Here is a 23508-nt window from a genome sequence, read left to right on the forward strand (position 1 = left end):
TTGGTCTTGATTTGGAACATCACTGAAGGACCATCCCAGCACCAGAGCTCCCCATGGGATTAGCTGAGGGCTTTGCTGTATGTCAGTTTGACCTTTCCCTTTGCCCAATCCCACTTCGCTCATCCTCTTAGAATATGTACTGCAAAACGTCCTGAATGCCTGTGTCTGCCTCTGAGTCTGTTATCTGGTGATTCTGACCTAAGACAAATGCATTGTCTTATGTAATCTTTATATCAGCCTCGGAAAGGGGAATTGGTATCACACTTTTCATATAGGATAACTGATGGTTTGTTTTCTTGCCCAAGTTTGCAGAGCTGGTAAGTAAAAAAGTGAGGATATAAAGTCTTATCTTGCCGATTCTATTCTCTTTATCACTGCACTGTGTAGCTTTCCTGAAGTAGAGGGATTAACCAAACTCAGCCCTGGGACACAATTCAATATCCATCTTTCAGTCTTTAGTGAGAATAAATACAAAAATTATCCATTTAAACAGCATGACTGTGCTTTTATAAAGAAAAATCTGTAGTTGATACTGATGTTCTGTGCCTTGCTTAAGGACCCATGTGACATGTTTCTGCTTGGGCTTATTTCCAGGGGGGGAAATATGGCTTTGCAGATAGATTTGCATATCTTCTCCTGCCAGAAATTTGAGATATGGAATCCAACAGACTCCTTCCTTTTTTGCTTTAGCTGCCAAGGACTTTAGGGCCAACTTGAAATGTGGTCATTTCCTTATCTCAGTCCTGATACTATCTATTTCCTCTACTTCACAAAGGTGTCTCTTTCTTTTGCACCAAAATTATGTTGTCCACTGTGCCTTGGGGATTTATTGCATAGGATGACAGAAATCATATGATTTGTGTAAATGAAAGAAGATAATCATTGCCGGTCATACCCTTACTATTTCCAGAGAAACTTCTCCTCCCACAGTCTTAGATGCTCAGACAGCCAGGTGCGGTCTGATGTGATCCCGCCTCCCTGGCCATTGCTCATTGGACCACAGCTGTGCACCAGAGCCCAAAGGAGTCCAACCATAGGTCAGCCAGCAGAGTCAGATGTAACCTGACAGAGAGGCCTCTCTAGAACCCATATGATTCTCATTAACTGAGTCTGTCTTTGGAGAACGAATTGCATACACCATTTTTGTTTGTTTGGTTTTAGTTGACAACGAGGTAGACACAAAGAAAGAAGCTGAGTCATGTTAATTATAAAATACAATTTAAAGTCTCCTTCTGCTGCAGTCCCTAGCTCTGCCATCAATCTAGATTCACACTCCCTGTCCAGCTTTGTGAAGCCTGGTCTTGTTTGGGTACATATTTTTCCCCCTTTGAAGTTCTATCTTTGTTTTGTTTTATTGCTATACACGCGTATACTCATCATTTGCAACTTACATGCAGCCATCCTGAATGGGCTTCTGTTTCTTGCCTCCTCAAAAAAGTGTGTGTGTATATATGTGTGTGTACATGTGCACGTGTGGGGAATACATATTATACATGTATATGTAATATAGTAATACATTACATGTATGTTTCCACATATATGTGGGATAATAACATTTTAGAGCAAATATTGGTCTATGCAAGCACTCAAAAAGAAATGTTAGTCATCAGAAATGTTGAAATATTACTTGATTATAACAAAAATGTTAATGTTTAGCTTCTCCTGAAGACACTCTGAAGATCTGGTACCACTGGCCTTTAGTTCCATGTGGCAAGAGCTGCTGGAGCTGGGTCATAGCTGCTCCAATTATTTTTTTTTTCTTACTCTTATCACCTAGGCTGAAGTGCAGTGGCATGATCTCTGCTCACTACAACCTCTGCCTCCTGGGTTCAAGTTATTCTTCTGCCTGAGCCTCCTAAGTAGCTGGGATTACAGGCACATGCCACCATGCCTGGCTAATTTTTGTATTTTTAGTAGAGAAGGGATTAGACCATATTGGTCATGCTGGTCTTGAACTCCTGACTTCATGATCCGCCCTTCTCAGCCTCCTGAAGTGCTGGGATTACAGGCATAAGCCACTGTGCCTGGCCCATAGCTGCTCCACTTTAATGGAGCCTACAGTGTTCATTGTATCCCAAACCCCACCTTCTCCTTACTGATTTGCAACATCTAGACATTTTTTCTGGAGTGGCTGCTGCTCTGTTCCTTACAGGTGCTGGGGATTTCTTTGGAAATCTCACTTTGTCTCTGTCTTCTCAATCCTGTTCTGTCTCTATATATTTTTTTGTCTTTCTCATAATAAAACAAAAACAAAACAAACAACACAAGCTAGGCGAGGAGTCCTGGATGCTATTTCCTTCACACTCAGCCAGTCTCTCCTATTGATATCAGTCACCTGGCCCCTGTGGGCATCAATGACACCTGTTTCACAGGAGATACCTGAGTGACAGGGACATTAGCTTTTCTCATTTCCTTTGAAATTTAATATTTAATCATTATTTCCTAGAATAAGTCAGGTGCCAGCTAAGCATTTTATCTGCATGCATTTATTTTGTTGAATTAAATTTATTTATTTCATTCTCCTATCAACTCCGTGAGGTTCCATTAATATTCTCCTCTAAAGAGAAAGTAACCAAGACCCAGGGGCACTGTGTGACTTGCCTGAAGTCAGTGCCTAGTAAGGGAAGATCCTGAATTTGACCCTACTTCCCTCTCAGTCTAAGGGGCTGTCTTTCATCACTAGGCTGAACTCTCTCCCATGTTTGATTTGCCTCTATCTCCCTATGGGCTTGCAATACCATAATGGGTACATTGCAAGTGCGCTTAGACGAGTGAGATCAGATGACCTAGGGGATGTGGATGTACACACCTCTCTGTGTTCTGTAGCATCAGCTAAGACCCTAAAATCAGCAAGAAAGTAGCTATCTCTCTTTGTTCACCCATAGGAAGCAGCTTCGTGGTGAGTGAAGGGAGCTACCTGGACATCTCCGACTGGTTAAACCCTGCCAAGCTTTCCCTATATTACCAGATCAATGCCACCTCCCCATGGGTGAGGGACCTCTGTGGACAAAGGACGACAGATGCCTGCGAGCAGCTTTGCGACCCAGAAACCGGTAAGTCATGGGAGCCAGGGTAGGGATAGAGGGCGGGAGAGGGTGAATTGAAGGAGCCTCTGTGCTCCCTCTACCTAAAGAACCATGGATTCTGAGCCATTGACAAGTGGCTGGATAAGAAGGCTCATCAATCTAATGAACGCTAATCTATGTGCTCCCATTGCCATTCAAGGGAGGAAATTCTTAAGAGAACCACAGAATCTCAGAGTAAGAAAGGACCACAGAGAACATCTGGTCCAACTCCAGACAAGCAAAATGTCTGCACTTCCGATATCCCTGCATTCAGAGACTATCTTCTTGGTACTAGCTGGGTGATCTTGAGCAAGACACTGCCTACCTTTCAGTACAAGAGAATGAAAATAGCACCCAACCCACAAAACTGTCATTAGGGTTGAATGAGATGCTGTGTGGAAAGCTCATAACATATTCATTCACTCACTCAGCAGGTATTTCTTTAATAGCCAGGCACATTTTTAGGTATTGGGAATACAGCAGTGAACAAAATGTGCAAAATCTCCAACCTCATGAAGTTTACCTGCCAGTGGGGTAGACACTAAACCTGCACTGTGGAATATGGTAGCCACTAGCTACGTGTGGCATTTTATTTTAAATTAATTGAAATTACATAAAATTAAACATTCGTTTTCCCAGTCACACCAGCCAGATTTCAAGTGCGCCATATACTAGCAGCTACATTGTTGCACAATATAGATACAGACTATTTCCATCATTCTGAAAATTTCTGTGGGACAGTGCTGCAGTAATCAAATAAGCAGGTAAATATATAGACTCTGCGAGGTGATGATAGATGCTGGTAATGTACAAATCAGATGGAATGCCAAGCTGGGAGTTTGGGTGGAGTTTCATTATACAGAGAGTGGTCAGGGGAGGCCTCTCTGAGAAGGTACCATTTGAGCAGGCACTTTGAAATGGGGGAAGAAACCATGTCAATATCCAAGGGACGTGTTCCAGGCAGAAGGAGGTAAAAGAGACAGTGTTCTGCGGGTGAGAACACGCAAATGTGCTGTTTATTCGGCACTAGTAGGGGGGCCAGGATGGCTGGGAGAAAGAAGAAGACAAGGAGAAGAAAGCTGAGAAGCAGAAGCCTGGGGGTATATAGGATAATAGGGACTTTGGATTCTACTCTGAGGAAGACGGACAGTCCTTGGGAGATTCTGAGTAAAGAAGCAACATGCTATGACCTGCGTTTGAACAGGAACATTCTGGCTGCTGTGGGGCAGATTGATTCAGGGGTGTTCAAGGGTTCTATTGCTCTAATCTAGGCAAGGGTTTGTAGTGGCTTGGACCATGGAGGTGAGAGAAGAAGATGGTGAACAATGATCAGATTCTGGATGTATTTAAGAGTATACACTCAACAGAATTTATTACTGAGTATAGGATGCGATAAATAGAATGGAGTCAAAGATTATTCCAAATTGTTCAGTCTCAACAATGGGACGCATTGAGTTATTATTTACTGTGTCAGGGGATGCTGCAGGAAGGTCAGTGCTGTGTGAGGAAAGTAAAGAGTGCTGTTTTGGATATAAGTTCAAGGTGACTACTAAACATCAGTGGAGAAGGGGCATTTGGGTCCTGATCTGAGAGCCCCCAGCTAAAGTGGGGTTCCAGTACTAGAATGTCTAGCAACTCTGCCAAAATGGGAAATAAAGCGGGGCTGGGTGTAAGAGTTTACAGTGTGCCCTTCACAGGATACTTTTTTTTTACTGTGACCCAGGAGTCCCTCACACAGTAAGCTCAGTTATACCGGTTGCCACCCTTGGTGGTTTGTCTAACCTATGCCCAGGTAATGCCTGCCTGACCATCAGTCTGGTGCTGGCAGCCTGCCTTTGTGTTCTCCCCAACATCCAGGGCCTGGGATAGCCCCTGATTCTTCAAATAGAAGGCACAGATTACATTAAACACCCAATGGAAAACAAGTTCCAAGATTTACTTACAGATTCTGAGTCAGGATGGCAGTCATTTGTTCCTAGGTCAGAGAGAGAGAGAGAGAGAGAGAGAGAGAGAGAGAGAGAGAGAGAGAGGCAGCTAGCTATATGTATTGGGGAATAGGATATGGATCACTTTAAGTTCATGAGCAAACGTCTGAATGGTACCTGTAAAGGAAATGACAGGAAAGCAGGAACCTCATCTGCTAGGTGGAAAAAATGCCTCTAAGTTCTGGCCACTGGCTTGGGCCATTTGGATGTGGTGTTTTACTTCTGTTGCCCAGGCAGCAACCTTTGCTTTGTCATTTCCATTGTAGGTAGGTACCTACTTTGACCACACTGAGGAACTGGAAGGAACTATAGAACTATAAATTTTGTCAAGGGTGACTGAGCCCTACTTCTGATAAAAAAAAAAAAAAATGAAACTTGTATTTTAAATGGGTGCTAAGGCAACATAAAATTATAAGAATTCACTACAGGTCCAAACAACTCAAATTCAAAGAAGAGGCCTTAGCTGGGGATAGAAATTTGCTAGTCTACAGCATCTAGATGGCATTTAAACCTGTGAGACACTATCTTATTTATACTAAATGCTAGGTAAATGGGTAGTATCTTATTCATAGTTGGTGCTCAATAAATGATGGTTCATATTGTCCTCAAATAGAGAACAGGAGCCAGAGAGAAAAAGGAACTTGCTAAGGTTGCAAAGCAAGTTAAAGTGAAACCGGGATTAGAACCTCAGGGTTCCTTACTCTCAATCTTCTGCTTCCCCCTATAATTTGTATTGGTCTGTTTTCTCTGGAACTTCATCTTTCTCTCCATTCACAAGAGTCTGGCTGGCTTGCACGGAAAACTGGTTACAAGAAAACAGCCTCTGTGCAGAGGTCAGAGGTCTCAGTGCTCAGTGCAGTAGCCCAGGTCGAGGCTCTCCTCCGTCTATTTGAGGATTTCTTCACTTTTCAATGGGACACCTGTTCAGAAATAAGGAGAGGATTTCTTCAGGTTAACTTTTATGTTTCTGCCAGGTAGGGCCATGATTTAGCTTTATAACCACCATTCCCTCTAATTGTTTAGTAAGGAGCCTGTTTTGACATATTTTTTGCAGCCTTTCTATAGGCCAATTAGACCAAGTGCGATGGCTCACACCTGTAATCCCAGCACTTTGGGAGGCTGAGGTGAGTGGATCACTTGACCCCAAGAGTCCAAGACCAGCCTGGGAAACATGGCTTTTTTCTATAAAAAAATACAAAAATTAGCCGGGTGTGTTGACACATGCCCATAGTCCCAGCTACTGTAGAGGCTGAGGTGGGAGGATTGCTTGAGTCCTGGAGGTCGAGGCTACAGTGAGCCATGATCATGCTACTGCATACTAGCCTGAGTAACAGAGTGAGATCCTGTCCCAAAAATCAATCAATCAATAAATAGGCCAACTGGAGAAGTGATTTGAAAATGCAACACAGCTCTTCTGCATCATCTAACCAGACAGCTAAGCTTCTTTTTTTAATCAAGATGTTTAAGCTTTAAGTCACTGCCACCCTCACCTACCCCTAACCACCAAAACATATACACACACACACACTCACACACACACATAAACACATACACATACATGAACAGAAACACAAATTCTAGATTATTCTTACCCCCAAAACTAGGTAAGCCCTTGTGGAATTCTGTATCTCTGGATCTGGCCCCTTAGATTTTTTTCCCATTTTTTTTTCCTTGAAAAAAAAAGCAAGATTATTGGTAGAAGGGAATAGAAGGGGCCCCCTTCTTTGCCTCCATCTGTAAAACCCAAGCTAGACAAGTGGTGAGTACCTGTGGGTCTGACCTTCTAGTTCCCCAGCTGATCTGCTTTCAGGTGCAAGTTTGTGGTTTCTAATGTTGTTCTCCATTAGCCACAGACTTGAGGGCATAATTCTAAGCAGTGGGTCATCCAAGGAACTCTGTGTTAGCCAGTTTGAAAAATAAGGAACTCTTCCACCAATATCCTCTAGAATTTAACACACACACACACACACACACACACACACACACACATACTCTTTCGAGCTGGAAATGTCACTAGAATCCACTAGGTCCACCTTCTCAACTTCATGGCTGGATGCTACTGATGTCCAGAGAAGACAGCGGACAGGATGAAGATCACACAGCTGGCAAACTGCAAAGCCAGGACATAAATCGAGTTTCCATGCCTTAAACCAGTGCTTCTAAAGCCTCAGCAGGTGTGGAGTGAAGCCTGAGGTTCTGCATTTCTAACAAGCTGGGAGCTGCTGCTGCTGCTTCTGGCTCAAGGACTACCCTGTTGCAGCAAGGCTCTGAACACTCCCAAATAGTCCTCCCATGTTCCCCACTCAAAGGGAATGACTCAGTTGCCAAATGTGTTCATTTAATTATCTTAACAAAACTGTGTTTATTTCTATCTCCTCATTTTCTGCCTCTATTCCCCTTGTGTCCTGGGTTCTAGGTACATCACCCACGTGCAGTGTCCTGAAGGCACCATGCCCTTACGTGCCTCTGTCCCTTTTACAGGCTGTTTCTCCCCTTGAAATGTCTTTTTCCTTTTATTGGGACAGCAGGGGCTTCTTTTTATTTCCTACATGTTCAGCCCAAACACATTTCCTCCCACAGGTGGCATTCCTGACCCTCTCTCTCTAGCCCTCAAAAGAGGAAGGGGTCCTCCTCCCTACTGTCATAGCCTTCTGTGCTTCCATATGTCATGACCTCGTTCCTCTACAGAGTCATTGTTCTTTCCTTGTCTGGAATTATCACCAGACTATAAACTTTGTTGGAGCAAGGAGGGAGGTTTAAGATGTCTGTTTCATTTTTCTTGCTATCTTTAAAATTCAGCAGCTGGGCATGGTCGCTCATGCCTGTAATCCTAGCACTTTGGAGACCAAGACGGGTGGATGACAAGGTCAGGAGTTTGAGACCAGCCTGACCAACATGGTGAAACCCTGTCTCTATTATAAATAGAAAAATTAGCTGGGCATGGTGGTGCACACTTGTAATCTCAGCTACTCAGGAGGCTGAGGCAGGAGAATCACTTGAACTCAGGAGGTGGAGGTTGCAGTAAGCTGAGATTGTGCCATTGCACTCTAGCTTGGGCGACAGGACAAGACTCTGTCTCAAAAAAAAAAAAATCAGCATAACACCTGACATGTAATTAAGAGACAAAGAATAATACAAGCAGGAAGGAAGAAGGGAATTTTCCTCCGTATGCTTCCTGAAACAATTGTACATACCAATTCTAGTTTTTTTCCCTTTTATCCATTTACACAAGAGCTCAAGTGAAATATTTTGCAGCTCTAGAAAAATTGGGTCACCAACAACTGGGCAGCAGCCAGTTATCTGGATTCTAGGATACCCTGGTCTCATTCTCTTATTCCACCACATCTCCAAGAGCATCCCTCTTTCCGTTCCTTACTCTGCTGACACTCACAATTATTCCCCAAGCATCGCCATGTAAAGTTTCACCTACTGACCAGAGTTCAACTCTTCCCTCCACCTGAAATGTCTTCCACCCTTTGATCATCTACCTTCCACAATCCTATTCATTTAATTTCTTCTTACTTCTTCTCAGTAGAATGGATGTTTTCTTCTACGGAATCATCAGAGTTCTTTGTTGACTAAAAACCAGATTAAAACTTGAGTTATGGTTTGAAAATGTGTCTCCCCTACTAGAAAATAAGCTCCTTAGGGCCAGAGATCATATCTGTTCCTATATTCTTTCCATCCCAATACTCAGCAAAGCACTTTGCTCTTATAAGTCACTCAAGGCATAAATGGATAGGACTGTCTACAGGTAGAAAATTGAAATGGGAACATAGATCCCTAAATATATTTTCATGGGGCTTAACTCAGATCCACGTTGTAAAATTTAGTTCAATTCATTAGATTCAATTCAAGCAAGATTTTCTTAATTCTGCAACTCGTAAGTTGGTGTGTTAAGTGTTATGGGAAATCACAGACAAATTGCACAATGTTCTTGCCTTCATGGATTTTACATTCTCACAGGTATAAAAAGAATCTGCTCATATATAGCTATTATCAAAAACACAGTGTAGCATAAATCAAGAACAATGCATTAACAAAGTGCCTTATGGCTGCAGAATAGGGAGAAATGTATTCTAGATGGGGATTTCAGGAGATCCATCATGGAGAAGATGACCTTTTAGCTCAGTTTTGTAAAATCAGTAGGGACTCTGAGTATGGAGGGTGCTTTAGCAGAGGGAACTTGATTTTTTGAAAAAGAGGAAAGTTTAGAATTATTGTAGAACCCAGAGAGCAGTTTAGTTGTGCTAACATCTGGAGAATGAAGTGCAGGCAGAGCACTGGGAGAGTGGCAGGGGATGAGGTTGGGAAGGTAATATGAAGAGAGGTCCTTAAAAGGTAAGGATACAGACTTTAAGAACATCTGTCCACCTGTTTTGGAGAGCATCAACTCCCTAAAAGAATAGCTAGAACTTTCTCCACTCTTTGCTTTCCATTGGGAATTAGAATTTGGAGACAGTCATGGAAAAACTAAACCCTGAAGCCCTATACATATTTGGGTCTTGATATGTCAAAAGTGGCTTAGCTTCTTTTGAGTAAGTCTCTCCTTCGTGAGTCAAACCTGTGGAGCTGGACAGAATCATGGAGTCAAAGCACTGGTTATCATTTCTTAAAGCTTTTATGGATGTGTTGATAAGAAGAATTATTTCTCCCAAGTGACAGGGAAGGAGGAGGAAAGTGGAGAGGATGCTACCGCTGAAAAAAGTGTTTATAATTGTCTTGGTGCATGGATGAACCTGGCCAAGTTTTCCTGGCTGCATGCCACAGCCCATCTCCGGTGTGGTTTTCCAGGGATTTCAACAATTAGTACCACCCACAGGGATGACTATGGAATTAGATCCGTGATGAGCTGCAGCCAGCTCACGTGGCATCATGAGAGTTGACTGTTAACATCTTTTCCCAACTCTTTGTTCAGTGATGGCATGTTGATAGCCTGAAAATATGCTATGGTGAGGATGTATACACCAACAAAATTGGTAAATGCTACAAAATCAGAGGTTTTTTTTTTTTTCAAAACGACAATCATTAAACATTTACTAGCACAACACTGGATGAGACGTAATATCTTCCTGAGTCAGACATTCTTTTCTCCATTTCCTGGTTGTAGGGAACTGAGTAAGTCATTTAACATATTCAAGCCTTATTTTATATAACTAAAAAAAAATAAGAAGAATAATTTCTATTTTTTTGCATTGTTGTAAAGATGAGATGAAAAATAAAATTTAAAATGCACTGGTGCAGTGGATAGTATATGGTGGAAACCCAATACAAGGTTTTCTTTTATTTTTATAATCAGTTATTCAGTCATGTGTATCATGACTTGTTAGTTCAATAAATATTTCATGAGACGTTTAATCCAACAATGTGCATAGCATTAGACTATGTGAGAAGAAAATATGATATCGTCTCTGCCCTCTAGGAGTTAACCAGCTGAAAGAGAAATTTAGAGTAAGCTAGACATTCCTATCTGCTGAACTTTTATTTAGTCCTTGTGTGACTTTTAAACTTTTCCAATGAAAAAAATTACCGGTCAGGCATGGTGGCTTGTGCCTGTAATCCCAGCACTTTGGGATGCTGAGGAAAGTGAATCACTTGAGGCCAGGAGTTTGAGACCAGCCTGGCCAACATGGTGAAACCCTGTCTCTACTAAAAATACAAAAATTAGCTGAGCATGGTAGTACATGGCTGTAATCCCAACTACTTGGGAGGCTGAGGCACAAGAATTGCTTGAGCCTAGGAGGCAGAGGTTGCAGTGAGCTGAGATTGCACCACTGCCCTCCAGCCTGGGCAGCAGAGTGAGACTCTGTCTCAAAAAAAGAAAAAAAGAAAAGAAAAGAAAAAAATTATTAACTTTCAATCCTAGTGTCAACTTTGCCACAAATTTGCCATTTCACCTTGCCTATGTTGCATACCATGAACTTCAGATTCTTTTTCTTCAACAAAGCCATGAATGGGAACATACTTTTAGTGTAAGAAGGGTTCCTAGCCATCATCTAGTATAATCTAATGAGGAGACCAAATGCTATCACGGCTAACCACATTGTCCAATGTCACACCATAAATTAGTAGCCAGATACAAATTAAAAGTCTAAATAATTTCTAAGTTATTTTCAAGCTCAAAATCCGTGTTTCTATGACTTTTTAAGCACTAATAACTTAGCACATAAGTATATTTGAAACAATTTGTAAATGGCATTTATAGCAAATTGAATTTTCTTACCACAATTGGTATGAACTTCTATCATGTTCACTGTCACATTCAGTTTATTTCCATGTATTGAGCAGCTACTTTTCATTTGTAGTAGGATATTAAATAAGAATACAGTTTATGTGGTTGTATCATATAGCAATCTTATATTGTACTAAATAATTCCAATGTTTACAGATTGTTTCTAATATTTGCTGATCCCTATATTACTAAAGTTTAAAGGGATACAAGGATTTTTATGAAGCTATACATTCCAAGAATTTATAGTGATGGAGAAATTCTCTGTTTCAAAGGAAACGGTATCTTTAGAGCTTTCTAGGAGATAGAGCATATATATTTAAGTATAATAATGAGTAGGTGAAATGCACAGTAAAATATGCTGATATTTGTCCATAGAGAACCAACTTTCTGGAAGACTAAAGAGGGGACATTTGTATATGAGTATATATATTATAGAAAGACTCGGCCTTTGCTCACCTTTTTTATTGCTGTATCTGAAAATGAAACAGTTCCTGTATTAATACATCTTTTCTTGGATGGATGGATGGATGGATGGATGGATGGATGGTTGGATGGTTGGATGAGAATCAAGTTTCAGCTGCTAAAGTGTCAAAGCTTGTTCAATCAGTAAGGTGTAGGCTTCTTGTGTCAGCACCATGGAGAGTTCCCAGGGAGTTGACAACACTGGCTAAAGTGTGTGTTTGCTAAATAAAGACTTCTCTCAGGGATAGCTAATGCTTTTCTGAAACTTACTTTCTCTCCTGACTTGGGCAGCACTGATCTTTTCTGAACTCAGATAAGGTAAGCTCTATACTTTATATGTTTAGAGTTAGTTCTTGTTTAACCGTGCTGCTATTCCAGAGAGCCTGGGGATATCCTCAATAAAATGAGTCCTTGTGATCCTCAGAACCCATGCTGCTCTCCACCTCACCCCTCCTTTGTCATGAATTTTACTAGAGCCTTAATTAAACAGAACTCATCTGAATTAATTATTGATTAATGAATATGATACCTTGTTATTCAGACATGAAGGATAATGGAATTAAGCATTTTAAAATCTTTTCCCACAAAAGTCATTGAAACAACAAGAAACCAAAGGTTTTCTGCTTACATTCCATGAAACAAATTAGTAACTCATAAATTCCATTTCTCTCATCAGATTAAGCCATTTGATGCAGGTTCATTTTCTATATATAGCAGATGGAGTGTTAGACAACAGCCAAATACAGCTTATAGGTAAAAGAGGTGTAATGGAATTTTGGTGAGATATCAAGAAGTACATGAACCCTGAAGTGACAATAAAAACATCTAAAATTATTAGGCACTTATTGTGTACCAAGCATCATGCAAAGACTTTATGTAGCTATTCTCAGTTATTATATACTTCTAGGTAATTATTATTGCTTCGGTACAAGTAGCTGTGTCTTAAAGTAGTTGATTGACATTCTCAAGGTCATATATTTACTAAGTATCACTGCTGGGATTTGGCCAAGCTACTGTTTTAAGAAGTTAGCGTGTGAGGGAATTTGCTTAGCATTGAGAAAAGAGAGGCATTCTGGGATTCTCCCTTTGATAGCTATTTGTATAGAATTCTCAGAGGCAGGCATGAATCCTTTGGACAAAGAATTTACAGAATAAGTTGGCTTGAAAAAAACAAAAATAATTGAATTGAGGACAAGAGAACAATACAGAACTGAGAGGTAGAAGGAACTGTGACAGCATTTATGAGTTGTAGGGAACCTACTTTTTATCTCTGTTCAGTAGTCTTGATATATTTGGCTTAAATGTGTTATAAAATGTTATGTTGTGGAAGATGTTTAAGGTCTTTTAAGAAAGGACAATCCGTGTCTAGGATGAGGTCATAAAATTTCAGAGAGCCTGCAAAGCAAGCAACAGGTATGACTGTTCAAAAATTTAGAAGGTCAAGAAGGTTAAGGCAAACTACTAAAGAGACTGTGAAAACTTTTCCTTATTGGGAACTTGCCAGTCCCATTGAAAGTCCAAGGCAACCTTGCCTTCGGAACTTGAAAGAAAGAGGTTGTCAGAGATCTGAAATCTCCCACCGCAAAGCTGCATATAGGAAAAAGGTAGCCTGAAGTATCTCTGATGATTATAGGCACCAAAACAGGGAAGTGCTCAGTTTTTAAGACCAGATTTTAACATCATAAAAATAATATACTGACATTTAAATTAGAGACTATATTTAATTTTATCTAAAAAATGTGTTAAAAAATATATTGGTCTTCTAAAAATGGCGTATGTCCTACTATTTAAAAAATAAATCCAGGAGGCTTTTAGGTAAAACCTTAAAATAAATGTATTATCAATAAACAAATGTATGGAAAAAAAGATGCTAATGAAGCCTAGGTGGGAATTGAGAGTGTTATTAGGGTACAAAGCCATGGTGAGTCATTTCTTCTAGCCAATGTGATAGGTTAGTGATGGTGCTGTTTATTCTACACGGGACAATCTGCAGTCTGTTCCTCATCCAGCCCTACTGCCTTTTTTTTGGTGGGGGGGAGTCTTGCTTTGCAGCCACTCTGGAGTACAGTGGCATGATCTCAGCTCACTGCAACCTCCACCTCTTGGGTTCAAGTGATTCTTCTGCCTCAGCCTCCCAAGTAGCTGATACTACCACTGCGTGTGCCACCACACCCAGCTAATTTGTGTATTTTTAGTAGACACGGGGTTTCGCCACATTGGCCGGGAGCCCCTTTCTAATAAACTGTATTCTTTAGTTGTTTCACTCCTTCTTATCCTTCTTGTTTCAGCTTAAAATGTCGCTGTCTCAAGGAAGTGACTTTCTATACTAGTTTATTTCCCCAATGTGTTATGCTCCATTAGTACTATTTTTCCTTTATAGTAAATAGTAAAAATAGTGCACATTTATACAGTGGTAACTGTGTGTCAGGCACTCTTCTAAGCCTTCACATATATTATTTCTCATTTAATCTCTCAATAATCATATGAGGTAGATGCATTATATTTTAAATAAATTAAGACACACACACAGTTTATGGACCACTAGGAAAAAATGCTGCCAATAATAATAACCATACTATACCATACTATACTAATAATTATCAGATAAATCCTCATTTCAGGAATATTAAAATATGGAGGCTGGGTGTGGTGGCTCACACTTGTAATCCCAGCACTTTGGAAGCGAAGGTGGGAGGATCACTTGAGGCCAGGAGTTTGAAGACCAGCCTGGGAAACATAGTGAGACCCTGTTTCTACAAAACAAATTAAAAATTAGCCAGGCATGGTGGCACGCACCTGTAGTCCTAGCCACTTGGAGGCTGAGGTGGGCAGAGCACTTGAGTCTAGGGGTTCCAAGTGTCAGTGAGCTATGATCACACCACTGCACTCCAACCTGGGTTACAGAATGAGACTCTATCTCTAAAAAAATAAATACATAAAATAAATAAAAAATAAAAATGAAATGTGAGAAGTTGTATGCCTTAAAATTAATGTAATGAAATAGTGTTATTGCCTCATTTTACAGGTGAGGAAACTAATTCACAGTTAATGGATTTTTCCCAAAGTCATTTAGGAAGTGATGAAGCCTAGATTTGAATACGAGAAGTCTGGCCTCAGAATTTACCCTCTGAATCACAAGCCTATGCTATCAACACGTAATTACAACCCTGAATGATACATTTATTTGTGTGGTTCTGTGTTCAATTACTAGCTATCTAAAAAACTGTGTGCCTCATAAAGGCAAAGATTGTGTCTGCATTATCCACTGCTTTATCCTCATATCTGACCTATTGTCTAACACTGTGTTAATGTTTAATAATGAATGGTGGAATGAATGCATGAAAGATGAAATACTGAATTCAGATAAAAACTCCATAGCCTCTACTTCCAGCTTTGTAATTTACCCATGGTATGACCTTTGACAAGTCCCCTTTTCTCTATGGGTTTCAGATTCTTATTTATTTATAACACAAAGAGCGTTTCCATTAGATTTTCCCTGAGTGCTCTCCAGCTCTGAAATTCTATATACTGGAAATCTTTATTGAAAGCTGATGTTCTGGCTTTGAGCTATGTAGCATGAAGATGACCACTGATTCCTGATCTCTTGAAGGATAGATAACATGCACACATGAAACTTGGACCAACACAAGTGTTGACACTTAATAAGCATCTTGTTGTTGTCAAACTCTTGCATTCTGGATTCAAATGGATGAGGATGCAAATCCTAGCTCACTTGGGTCCTGCACAACTTTGGACACTTTGGTGATCCTTCCAGCACTTCTGTTTTGCTCAGAGGTAAAACCGTGGTAAGAATATAAACATGGCAATCCTTGGAGGGTAATTATGAGGACTGAGCTAGATAAAGTGTATTATGCACTTAGCATAATACCTAGTAATTAATGCTCAAAAAACATTAGTTATTATTATAGCTGTGACCAAAACATGGATTGAGTGAAATGAATATAGTATAAGAAAAGGACAGTTATTGTGAGCCTTAGCAGTCAGGAAAGGCTTCCTCTGGTGGTGGTGGAAGATACTAGAGTTGAATCATGAAGGAAGAATTATTGTGATAGAACTCCAGTGTTCAATCCAGTAGCTATTAGCCATTTTTGGCCATTTAAATTAAAATGTAAATTAAAATGAAATAAAATTTAAAATGTAACTCCTCAGTCACACTCGCCATATTTGAAGTGTTCAGCAGTCACATGTCACCGGTGGCTGCCATGTTGAAGAGACATAGAGCATTTCCATTGTTGCAACAAACTCACTTAGACAGTGCTGTGACAGAGTGAAGAGCAAAACTATATTTCGTATATATTTCATTTCACTGAAAATGTGTATTGAGTGACAGTGCTGTGGTAGACACTGTGTTGTGTTTATACACTGATATTTACCAAGAAGAAAATTCAGACCCACTGCCTTACCTAATAGTGTTTAGTCCAGTGCAGGAGTCAGCAAACTACAGCCCACGGGACAACTGCTGTTTTGTTATAAATTAATTTTTATCTTAACACAGCAATGCTCATTAGCTTAAATTTGTCCATGACAGCTTTTGTGCTATAGCATCAGAATTGAGTAGTCACAACCCTATGGCTTGTCAACCCAAACATATTTGTCATTTGGCTCTTTATAGAAAAATTTTGCCAATTCCTGGTCTATTGAATTCATTTAATGCTTTGGTGTCCCCGTTGAAGAACTGGCTTTGGTATTTATTCATTCATTCATGTATTTGTTCATTCACCATTCAATATATATTTGTCAAGCACCTAATTTAAGCAAGATGTGAGGCTCTGACAGAAGAAACAAAACAAAACAAAAAATCTCCGCCATCACGTAGTTTACATTATTGTGGAGGAAGGGGCAGACACAGAGTTAAAATATATATAGAAATATGGTTAAAATATATAGTAACAAAGTTAAAAAAATAACATTTATCATGTATATACTACATATAGTATACTATATATAGTATATATATATATAGCACTATACCATATATAGTATGTATAGTATATGCATATAATGTACTGTATAGTATATAGTATACATATATATGTACTACATATAGTACTATATATACATATATGTGCATATATACATATACAAAGTGCTATCTATATGTATATACTATATATACATATATACAATATATGAATTGTAGAAATATATAATGTACTATATATAATACATCATATACTTTATCACATATTTACTAAATATATTTTATTACTGTATATACTATATATAGTTATTTATATATTTTATTACTATATATAGTATATGTATATCCTATAAATAGTAATTTACATATTTTATTACTCTATATGGTATCTATAGTAATGAAATTATATTGTACATACTATATATAATAATAAAATTATACTGAATGACAAGTGATAAAGTGTATCAAATATTAGAAGATGAGGGGTGCATGCGTGTGTGTGTGTGTGTGTGTGTGTGTGTGTGTGAAGCCTGCAGAAAGAGAGGTCTGTACACATTGGAGAAATGGTTGCAAATTTGAGCAGACTGTTCAAGACAGGCACAATTGAAAAGGTGTGGGAGCAAAGCAGGCCTTGAGGATATCTGGGGAAATCCTGTGCGAAGGCTGGGAGAGGTGATTGTGCCTTAACTATTTGAAGGAAATCATAGAGGATAATGTGCTGGGTTGAACTGGTTACTAGAAGGATGTTAGGAGATGGGATCACAGAGCAGTCAGAGGGCCACAACCCCTGGGTGGGCCTTGCAGAATATTTTTAAAACATTAACATTTGCATTTGCCCTGAATGCAATGGGGAACCACTGGGGAAGTCTGAGCAGAGGGGTGACAGCATCTAACTTTTAAGAGTATCACTCTGGGATCTGTATTGAGAAAATATCTGTAGAAACAGAGGTAAACATGCTGGAACGGAGACTAATGGGAAGACTGATGTGGCAATCCAGGCCAGAGATGGTGGTGGCTTGGATCAGGGTGGGAAAAGCAAGGCAGAAAGAAGCATTCAGAATCCAGATATTGCATTTCACTCATTGCTATTATTTAGTGCACATCACTTATGTGCCAGGCATTGTGCTCAGCAGTGGAGGTAGTTAGCAAAGGAAGCTGCTGTCTCTGCCCCAGGGAGGTTCTGGTGAACTGCTTTCATGTTTTGACATTAGAGTTCAGGAATCTGCTCACTGTGTCTCCCGCCTGTGTTTGACCAGACCCAGTTTTCATACCAGCTCTAAAGATAAGACCTAGAAGATGATGACACCAACTTAGGGTGAAAGGAGAAGAGAAACACTGAAGCAAGTGTCTGATACAAGTGAGGGGGTGAATAGAGCTTTGCTGATACCTTTGTCCAGCAGGGCTGGGACCAGAATGAAGTGATTGAGGTGCCTCAGGCAAAAAACTCAAGGAGGTGCTCATTCTTCAGTGATAACCCTGCCCTTAACAATTCTAACTGCCCCCTTTAAATTTGGAGGGGAAAACTTTAATAATGACGGTTGCCTCTCTACCCCTTCTCCTGAGAAGCCTTTAAACACTCTCCTGTGATAACAAATAGAACTGGGCATCATGGAGGCATTGAACAAAAGGTTCCAGGGGCGGGTGGAGCCCTGCAGATTACCTGGCCCGACACTTCCTTCTACACCTGATTAGCTTGAGGTTTTGGGAGTGTTTATTTAATAATTCAGTAACTTAGTAGCAGAGAGGAGGTCATCACACTACCATAATGGTGCTTGATTTCCTTCCTCTTGAAAACATATTAAGCAGTCAAAGTATTTTATCCTTGGGATGTAAAGCCCCATCCTCCCAGCTCTAAACTCGAGCCATTACCTTTGCATGGTCTCTTGCCACATGTGAAGGTGGTACTGGTTTCTGGCATTGCTTTTCTGGGCTTGTCTTACAGAGATGTGCTCAGGTACACTCATTCACAAAAGTAAGTGTTTCAGTGCAGAGGGTCTGGGGCATGTGTTCCTCGTAAGCTTCATAAATGTCTTTGTTTCATAGATATTGACTGAGCCTGAAGATTGAGTCAGTCACCAGGGAGAGAAGCAATAGAGACACCAACACCCCTTTCCAAGAGCTCATGATCAAGCTGCATGAATGCTGGGCTGTTTCATTTTTTAGAGAGGCAGTCAGGGCAACATGGCAAGAGCCTAGAACTGAAATCAGACAGACCAGGGCTGAAATCTTGCCCTGAATGCAATGGGGGAACCATGAGTGGAGCCTGATCAGGGACTCTGCCCTGATCATTGGTATAATTTTCAGCAAATCACTTAATTTCCCCAAGCCTCAATTTCCTGCTCTTTTTAATAAGAGGGAAAAGTATTCTCTGGTAGGTTATTGTGACAATTATTATCAGTACCAAGTACCTGCTGTATTATATGGAAAATACATGTGTTCGACATATGGGAATTATTGAATCAGGGACAAAAAGAACCCCCCAGTGCTGGCAATACTTAACACACAAAAGACTTAATGGTGATGAAGTGGAAGGCATGATGACAGATTCCTGTGCAGAAGGGACCTCTAGAAAACCCTTTAAAATGCAGCACTTAGCAGTGGCACTTGCCTTTTCTGGTTATTTGTTACTCTTTGTAGAAAACCTGCCCATTGTGGTATACTGTCCTCTCTCCTTTTGCTTGACTGAAGGCAGCATTTGATTCAGTGTGGATGACTAAAGGCCTCTGAATAGGAGGAGGAGAGTGTGTGTGTGTGTGTGTGTGTGTGTGTGTGTCCCTGCCTTTTGGCTACAGTGCTGAATACTCTCTTATGTCCCTGCCTTTAAGCTACAATGTTGAATGGTCTCTTAATTAAAACTTCACTAGATGGTTTGAGTTTCTACCAGAAAATTGGAGTATATATGGGGAGGTGGGGTATGGATTTATGTTGCTAAAACCAGGACTCTTCCTTTGGACAGGGCATCCAGAATTCAAAATGTCCCACACGAGTCAGGTAAGGTCAGGTAACCTTACCCAGTGTGGTGTGAACAGCCCGTCACACTCTCCAATGGCTGTAAGTGGGCCTAACAGCAAAGACTGACTCCGTAGTGAAGCCTGATGCAGGCCATTTAGACACACATTGCTTAATTTTAATGCTTCACAATGATTCTTCATTATATACCAGGAAATGTACTGTAAAAATGTTTTGTAAAAGAACAAGAGCCTTGGTAATGGGAACCTGCACTATTCTGCAATTAATTTATTGCCATAAAGTGGGGGCTGTAGTGTGAGCGCTTGCTTGAGAGTGGGACAAAGACAGTGGAGTGAATAGAAGGGAAGACAAGGGAAGATAAAGAAGGGAAATTAAGGAACTCGAAGAAAGGCTGGGTGCAGTGGCTCACACCTGTAATCCCAACACTTTGGGAGGCCAAGGCAGGCGGATCAATCACTTGAGGCCAGGAGTTCAAGACCAACCTGACCAGCATGGTGAAATCCCATCTCTATTAAAAAATAGAAAAAATAGCCAGGCATAGTGGCACGTGCCTATAGTCCTAGCTACTGGAGAGGCTGAGGCAGGAGAATCACTTGAACCTGGGAGGCGGAGGTTGCAGTGAGCCAAGATCATGCCACTGAATTCCTCCAGCCTGGGTGACAGAGCAAGACTTTGTCTTAAAAGCAAGCAAACAAACAAACAAGGGAATTCTTAAGAAGAAAGGGAGGGGGAAATGGATTTAACAGGAAATGACTATATTCTTTTTTGGTGGCACCTTTACATGCTTTGTCTTATTTCATCTTCATATTGAACCTTAAAGTAGGCAAACTATACTTTTTGTCTTTTATATTTGTGGATAAGGAAATTAAAGTTGATTTGGGGATTTTACTTGGACATCTCTGATACTAAACTCAAGTTATTTTTACTGCAGAGCATTCTAAAAAGTAGACATAGAGAAAGACAAATGGTAAAGAGCATAGACACACAGAGAAAGAAAAAAACAGAAGCAGAGACCAAATAGAGAAACTGAGCCTGTGACAAAAACACAACATTGAGAAACAGAAAGAGAGACAGAGATGGAGAGAAAAGAGAGAAAACATAAAGCAGAAGCAGGGCAGGGGGCTGGGTGCAGTGGCTCACGCCTGTAATCCCAGCACTTTGGAAGGCTGAGGTGGGCAGATCACCTGAGGACAGGAGTTTGAGACCAGCCTGACCAACATAGCAAAACCCCATCTGTACTAAAAATACAAAAATTAGCTGGGCCTGGTGGTGGGCACCAGTAATCCCAGCTACTTGGGAGACTGAGGCAGGAGAATCCCTTGAACGTGGGAGGTAGAGATTGCAGTGAGCTGAGATCGCACCACTGCACTCCAGCCTGGGCAACAAGAGCAAAACTTTTTCTCAAAAAAAAAAAAAAAAAGAATATAATCAGGTATGAGATTAGCAAAGGGACAATTAGCTGGGTTCAGCTGAATGTACACATTATGTAAAATTGCATAATATTCCAGATGGAACGGACTGGAAAAGACAATTCCCTTGTTTCCTGGGGAAGCTAGCTGTGACCCTGACCATCTGCCTGCGATTGAGGCTGCGGTCATTCAGAGGAAGGAATGCCTCAGAAAGAGCACACAATCCAAAGGATCTCTTCTTTTGTCTCAAATTCCTAAGTAGAGAAAAGCAAAAGTCCCACTCCTCTCTTACCCTTTATGGGTCTATAGACCGCCTTGTCTGAAGACATGGGCAGGACACACAGGTATGGCTCATTGCACTCTAAGTGCAGTCCGGAAAATTATTAGTCTTTTTGCTATAATTGTATAAATGGATTTTAATTTTAAGTTCCCAAAGATAGCTGCTGCTTGGGGAAAAAAAAAGCATCAATGAGTCTCTTCTGTGGAGTGGAGAACTGTTTTGCAAAATGAATAATTACCCTTGGCTTAATTTATTTTGTATATTTCACTTCGCTGTTTCAGGTTTTGTTCAGGCGGGGAATTGAATTATTAATCATCATGTGTTCTGAATGGTTTAAGCATAATATTTTTATCCTCACCGCATTTTCATGAATAAGGGAGAACAGAGCCGTGTTCCCCATCTTTTAGGTCAAAATGATGAAGCTCAGAGAGATGAGATGACTTGAGTAAGGCCACGGAGCAACTTTCAGGAAAAGAGAGTTCCCGGATCCCATGAAGTTGACAACCACATAGCATGATCTCATCTACATTCCTTTAACTACAGAAGTATGGTAGATGGCCAAGTAGGGTCACCAAGGGCATTTTGATGAGACATAGGGTTGTGCTGTATTAATTCATCTTACATGGTACAGTTGAGGTGGGGGACTCTGACTTCAGAGTCAAGCAGGTCAGGGTTCCCTTCTTGACCCTGTTGCTTTCTTGCTATATGAACTGAAGTCAAGTCATTTAACACCTTGGGGCTTCAGTTTCCTCCTGTGTAAAATCAGGACATGAACACCTGCTTCACAGGGTGGTTGGGTGGATCAAAAGTGCAAAGGTAGATCAGACGTGGTCATGATTAACAAACTTCATAAGCATCTCTTAGTATTTTCCTTTTTCTACGTGATAACCAAGAGGTCTGGAATAAGAGCCATGGTCAAGAAAGGACATTAAAGCCACCAGCTCCCTAATAATAGTCATAGCAATAGCAGATGATATTTATGGGGCCCATGTTTCATGTTGCTCAATGAGAAGGGCTGGTACGATTAACTTAGAAATAAGGAAGCTGAGTCTTCGACGGAGACAGAAAGTTTTACAAAGTCACTGAGCTACTGGTTGGCAGATGCATAGCTCTAATTCCATTCTGACTCCAGTGCTTGGCTTTTCTACTTTTAAACTGTCTCTTCCTACCCTAACACCTAAATTCAGTGTTTAGGAATGCCTACAGTAGCTCCCCCTTATCCACAGTTTTACTTTCTACAGTATTCATTACCCACAGTCAACTGTGGTCTGAAAATACTGAATGGAAAATACCAGAAATAAACAATTTATAACTTTTAAATTGGGCTGCGTTTTGAGTAGTGTGATGAAATCTCACACCATTTTGCTCCATCCCACCAGGACATGAATCATTCCCTTGTCCAGAGTATCCATCATCTCAGTTATCAGATCTGCTGTTTGGATAACCCTTATTTTACTTAATTATAGCCCCAAGTGCAGGAGTAGGGATACCGGTGTATTGCTACACTTGTTCTATTTTGTTTTTAGTTGTTGTTCTTAATCTCTCGCTGTGCCTAATTTATAATTAAATGTTATCATGGGTATGTACATATAGGAAAAATAGTAAATATGGGTTCATTAATCTGTTCTCACACTGCTATGAACTATCTGAGACTGGGTAATTTATGAAGAAAAGAGCTTTAATTGACTCACAGTTCCACAGGCTGTATAGGAAGCATGGCTGGAAGGCCTCAGAAAACTTACAATTATGGCGGAAGGCAAAGGGGAAGCAGGCACAATCTTCACGTGGCAGAGCAGGAGAGAGAGAGCATGAAGGGGGCCAGTGGGAAGGGTTGCCCTGGCTGAGAACCTGGAGCAGGTGCTGTCATAGGACCTGACCGGCAGTCTCTCAGCAGCCTAGCCACCCCATACAGGCTGTCCACATGAGCTTAGCCAACACCGATTGGTCCCCATGTAACCTTGATTAAGGCTACATACTTTTAAACAACCAGATCTCATAAGAACTCACTTGCTATCACAGGAACAGCAAGGGGGACGTCCGCCTCCATGATCCAATCACCTCCCACCAGGTCTCTCCACCAGCACGGGGGATTGCAACTCAACATGAGATTTGGGTGGGGATGCAGCGCCAAACCACATCAATAAGGTTCAGTACTGTCCACGG

General features: G+C 40.6%; 1 protein-coding gene across 3 annotated transcripts in view; it reads left to right on the plus strand.

Annotated features, from left to right (window-relative positions):
• ASTN2 (astrotactin 2) overlaps positions 1–23508 on the plus strand; it is a 976097-nt gene that overhangs the window by 403963 nt on the left and 548626 nt on the right. For all 3 annotated transcript variants that reach the window (XM_012472754.2, XM_064378516.1, XM_012472755.3), the window contains one exon: positions 2886–3053. In XM_012472754.2, coding sequence (XP_012328177.2) covers positions 2886–3053 — 168 coding nt within the window. The remainder of the gene's footprint in view (positions 1–2885; positions 3054–23508) is intronic.

Source organism: Aotus nancymaae, unplaced genomic scaffold (assembly GCF_030222135.1).
Source record: "Aotus nancymaae isolate 86718 unplaced genomic scaffold, 86718_ANA_hifiasm-v0.15.2.pri h1tg000003l, whole genome shotgun sequence".
NCBI classification, from domain to species: domain Eukaryota; kingdom Metazoa; phylum Chordata; class Mammalia; order Primates; family Aotidae; genus Aotus; species Aotus nancymaae.